General features: G+C 38.8%; 1 protein-coding gene across 1 annotated transcript; it reads right to left on the bottom strand.

Moving 5' to 3' along the window:
* Positions 1-1084: 1084 nt before the first annotated feature.
* On the bottom strand, positions 1085-4592 carry LOC143536020 (tubulin beta-1 chain-like). The gene is made up of 3 exons (XM_077030110.1): positions 4148-4592; positions 1858-2127; positions 1085-1771 (listed from the first exon to the last, which is right to left on the bottom strand). Exons 1-3 carry the CDS (start codon positions 4542-4544, stop codon positions 1089-1091), a joined length of 1350 nt encoding a protein of 449 aa, XP_076886225.1. The 5' UTR covers positions 4545-4592; the 3' UTR covers positions 1085-1088.
* Positions 4593-5818: the final 1226 nt, after the last annotated feature.

Raw genomic sequence — 5818 nt, forward strand, 5'->3', positions numbered from 1 at the left:
TTTTGTCCCTTTGTTTCCAATCATTACTACATGCCACAATATCTCATCATCTCCACTCACTCATTAGGCTGAGGGGTGTGGGGGGCTCTAACGGGGACGCGAGTGGGGGCTCCAGCCAATAATATTGTGACGTGTGGCAGAGAGAGAAACTGGATAAGATGGGTGATGAAGCCCCCGCTGGAGCCCCTGGCCCTGGTGTGGAGGGGCTCCAGCAGGGGCTCCAGCGGATTTTTTTTTATTTTTTTATAAATATATTCAAAAAACGTATTATTAAAAAAACTCATAAATTATTAAAAAAAAACACACATTAAAAAAAAACACATTGATATCTAAAAAAAAGTTTGGAAGATGGGTTGATTTTGGGTTTTTTTTTTGAAGTTGTGGTAATTGTTTTATGTGATTTTGGGTGTGGTAATTGTTTTAGGTGATATTGGGTTTATATATAGGAAGAATAATTTTTTTTTTATTAAATTAAAGAGCCCAACGGCTCATTTGTGTACTCCCAACGGCTATGTCACGTCTCCCAATGCTCCTTTACGCCACCTTTCTCCCGCGACCCACCTTGCGCCTGCTTTGAATTCCGTGCTCGCGCCCCTCTCGCGCCCCGGTGGTGTGGTGCTCGCGCCTGGGGGCGCGAGCGGAGGGGCTCTCGCGCCCCCGCTGAAGCCCCACACCCCTCAGCCTTACTATAAATTCATTAATTTCTCTACACAAAAATAGCCTTTCACATATTAATACTCAAAAACGGTCACAATACCAACAATTTAAACCACAATATCATACCCTTCCGCTCGCGCCCCCGCTGAAGCCCCACACCCCTCAGCCTTACTATAAATTCATTAATTTCTCTACACAAAAATAGCCTTTCACATATTAATACTCAAAAACTGTCACAATACCAACAATTTAAACCACAATATCATACCCTTATTCATACACTTTCATTACCCAAACCATCCAAACATCATAATATCTAAAAAAGTAACCACAACCTCAAAAAAGTACACTCCAAAGTCCAAACAGTATCATACAAACTGATAAAAAAAACAAAACAAAACAAAACATCACTTATATTTCTTTTTACCACTTTACTCTTCATACTCACCACCCTCAACACCCTCTTCTTCATCATACTCCTCATCATCAACAGTAGCATCTTGATACTGTTGATACTCCGCCACCAAATCATTCATATTACTTTCCGCTTCAGTAAACTCCATTTCATCCATACCTTCACCAGTATACCAATGCAAAAACGCCTTTCGCCTAAACATCGCAGTAAACTGCTCGCTCACTCGTCTAAACATTTCTTGTATCGAAGTCGAGTTTCCAACAAACGTGGAAGCCATTGACAACCCTGTCGGCGGGATATCACAAACGCTCGATTTCACATTGTTTGGAATCCATTCGACGAAATAAGACGAGTTCTTGTTTTGCACGTTTATCATTTGCTCGTCGACCTCTTTCGTGCTCATTTTACCTCTAAACATTGCTGAAGCGGTCAAGTAACGCCCGTGACGCGGGTCCGCTGCACACATCATGTTCTTAGCATCCCACATTTGTTGAGTCAGTTCTGGGACGGTTAGTGACGTGTAATGCTGCGATCCGCGTGAAGTCAAAGGGGCAAAACCGACCATGAAGAAATGCAGGCGTGGGAATGGGATTAAATTGACTGCAAGCTTTCTGAGATCAGAGTTGAGTTGACCCGGGAACCGTAACGAGCATGTTACACCACTCATGGTTGCTGATATCAAGTGGTTCAAATCACCAACTGTAAACAAATAAAACATATTTGATCAAACTCAATAGTTGACTTATAATTACTAATATGCGAAAGTACAAATTTTAACTACTTACAGCTTGGATTGCTGAGTTTTAACGTTCTAAAACAGATGTCGTAAAGTGCTTCATTGTCAAGAACCATGCACTCATCAGCGTTTTCGACCAACTGGTGTACCGAGAGTGTGGCATTATACGGTTCGACAACCGTGTCAGAGACTTTCGGTGAAGGGAAAACAGAGAATGTGAGCATCATTCTATCAGGATATTCTTCTCGGATCTTTGAAATCAAGAGTGTTCCCATGCCAGAACCGGTACCGCCTCCGAGTGAATGACAGACTTGAAAACCTGCAAGTTGTGATCAAAGTAAATCATTTATGTGGTTGAAGTTTAACAAAAGGATCTAAAAGCAAACGGTCCAAAAAGTTATTAATAGCTGGTCACTTTTATCTGCCTAAAAGATTATGATCATCCATGAAAAGTTGTTGGAATATCCTTTTATAAGATTTTCAAAAAGGTAAATTTCGATTTCAGGTGATACTTTAAACAAAAAGATGATCTTATAACAGAGTTTTAGAACTCGCAAGGCACTAGTCGAAATTTTATATGAAATTTTGCAAACTTATATATATACAATTTTTTTCAAAACCTTATAGATGGATTGGAATTATGACTTGTGAGTTTATTTTTTCAAATTCTTCAAAGATTTGACCGATTTTAACCAACTATTTTGAACAATTTTGACCGAAACTTGACCAAATCTGATCAAAATTTGACCATTTTGACCGATTCTCACAGATTTTAGGTGCCGATTAGTTAAATCAAATCGGCAGCCCAAGTCCCAACAATTAGCAACTGATTGGCGTGGATTGAAATTTTATATGTAGTTTTCCAAACTTAATATTATATACACAAAATTTGTCAAAATTTTATATACGGGTTGGATTTATATGTATAATTTTTCAACGACTCAAAAGATTTAGACCGAAATTCATGCGATTTTGACTAAAGTTTTGAACAACTATTCACACCGACTTTAAACAATTTTGACCGAAACTTGACCGATTTTGACTAAAATTTTGAAAAACTATTTACACCAACTTCAAACAATTTTGACCAAAATTTGACCAACTTTGATCAATTTTCACCAGTTTTCGAGGCCAATTAGTAGGGGTGCAAACGAGCCGAGCCGAGCCCGAGCTCGACTAAGCTCGAGCTCGGCTCGTTTAACTTACACAGAGCTCGAGCTCGAGCTCGGCTCGTTTCGAGCTCTATTCTCAAAGCTCGAGCTCGGCTCGTGAATGGATTTTGAAGCTCGAGCTCGGCTCGGGCTCGGCTCGTTTACTATTTATCAATTATTTTTTTATATAATTATAATTATGTTATATATATTTTTCTATTATAGTTTTGTGTATAAAAGAATATATATTATTTTGTTATTTTTATCTATTTTTTCATAACATTATATTTTTTAATTAATAATTATTAAATATATATTTTAAAAAAAGTATATAAATAGCAGGCTCGTTTAGGCTCGCGAGTCGGCTCGAGCTCGATAAGTAAAGCTCGGGCTCGAGCTCGTTTATTAAACGAGCTTATTTTTAGGCTTGAGCTCGGGCTCGGGCTCGATAAAGCTCGGCTTGAACGAGCTTTTTAACGAGCCGATCTCGAGTAGCTCGCGAGCTACTCGGCTCATTTGCACCCCTACCAATTAGTCAAAACCAAATCGGCAGCCCTGTGATTAGCGAACGATCGGATTCATCAAAGTTTATAAGTACATAGCTTCAATCATGACTGAAATTTGACTAATTTTGACCGAAACTTGCCAATTATGACTGAAATTTGACCAACTTCACTCAATTTTCACCGATTTTAGGAGCCAATTAGTCAAAACCAAATCAGCGACCAATCGGCACCTAAAACCGAGTTTTACAATTGATCAAAGTTTATAACTACATAAAACTTGATATTAACTATTAAACCAACAAATAATCATCTTCAAACTCCACAATTCTGTAACAATTCATATTATTATTATTATTATTAACGCACCGACATATTATTCAGATCCAGATCTCAACAATTAACACTCAATCACACAATCAACCAAACATATTATTATTATTATTATTATTATTTGAGATGATGATGGAAATTCGAGCCGGGGTCTTACCGGAAGCAGCCTCTCTATCCTTATGGGGTAGAGGTAAGGCTGTCTACATCTTACCCTCCTCAGACCCTACCATAGCTATCCTTATGGGTGGAAAGGCTGTCTACATCTTACCCTCCTCAGACCCTACCATAGCTTTGCTATTGGTGGGATATACTGACGATTATTATTATTATTATTATTATTATTATTATATACCTTGCAAGGAGTCACAATTCTCAGCTTCTTTCCTGACAACATCCAACACGGCATCAATCAACTCCGCACCTTCCGTATAATGACCTTTGGCCCAGTTATTACCCGCACCCGACTGCCCGAACACAAAGTTATCGGGCCGGAATATCTGCCCGTTGGGCCCGGATCTAATGCTGTCCATGGTCCCAGGCTCCAGATCCATCAGCACGGCGCGTGGGACGTACCTGCCGCCGGAAGCCTCGTTGAAGTAGACATTGATCCGTTCGAGTTGGAGGGTGGAGTCGGAGTTGGTGTGGCGGCCGGTGGAGTCGATGGCGTGTTCGGTGCAGATGACTTCCCAGAACTTGGCGCCAATTTGGTTGCCGCATTGGCCGCCTTGGATGTGTAAGATTTCTCTCATGGGTTTGTATGGGTTGAAGCGGTTGACGGTGGGATGGAGATGATAATACTAATACTAATACTAATAATAATATAGGAGTGAGTGAGTGAGTGAGTGAGTTAACAAATGGCGTCAGGGTATTGAATAATATATATATGGGTCTTTGGGGGGGGTTTGAAAGTTTGGGAATGGCTAGTTTTGACACTAAAGTTTTGTTAATTGCAAAACAAGTGTTTTCTGAAAATATGTTTGCATGAACACATAGGATATGCGGTACATTTGGGAACAGCGGTGAAGCTTGGACTTAGACACAAGAGGTGGACTTAAAATGTATAAAAAATTTCATAAATGAGGGTGGGCCAGGCTCAAATTTTTGGTCGAAAACGGCTATATTTACACTATTGCGCAAAAAAAGGGAGGCTGGGGCCACCCCTTGCACTCGCTATACTTCGCCACCGTTTGGGAAAGATATTCAGGTATGAGATTGGGTATCAATTGGTTTTAAAAAGTTTTTGTGGGTATAAGATGGACAAACGAGCATAGTATTAAGTGATATCTGATACGATTATCTGAAATGTACATACTTGTAAATATATATTGTTTTATTTTAAGTTGTTCTTGTGTAATAGAGTGATCTACTAATCCACTAATTTTTAGTTATTATTTGGGTAATAGAGATGGAAGAAAAGGTAAAAAATAATGTGTTTGAAAATCGACATGCCTAATACTCAAGGGATAATTACTCAATGGGTATTTAGCCGGGTGTGAAACATGGTTTTACAATCATGAGTAAAACTAGTATAATTAACAATGTCCATATGATTGTCACCATTACTACTTTAAGAAATTAATTGGTTTAAGACGTGTGTAATGTTATAATACATGCTCCTTCATTATCATTCTTATATAAGACACCTATGAACCTGCAGGTTCAAGGGGGGCAACATTTCTTCAGTGGGGGTTTCGTTGACTGGTGATTAAAAGATGCATGCATAAATGATCTTCAGAAATGACTTGAAATCAATAACAAGTTGCTACTGGTCGATAGCAACATAACCTGAAAGTAATAGTATTACTAAAGATTGGTAATAACAAAGCTGTTAAAAAGTTATTGAACAAGTAGCAACAATGTTTCTTCCTAGCGAATGCTAATTGTAAGGTAGTTAAGACCGTCTGTTAACCACCAACTGAAAGGTTGTAACGGTTCACCTCCTATAAAATCATCTAATTTATTTCGCGATCAAATTCTCCTTTTTCATAGGGATTAGCATCGTGAGTGAAATATACAACCGAAG

Source organism: Bidens hawaiensis, unplaced genomic scaffold, assembly GCF_021521415.1.
Source record: "Bidens hawaiensis isolate Kalapana, Puna unplaced genomic scaffold, B.hawaiensis_p1.1 tig00010731_1, whole genome shotgun sequence".
Lineage (NCBI taxonomy): Eukaryota > Viridiplantae > Streptophyta > Magnoliopsida > Asterales > Asteraceae > Bidens > Bidens hawaiensis.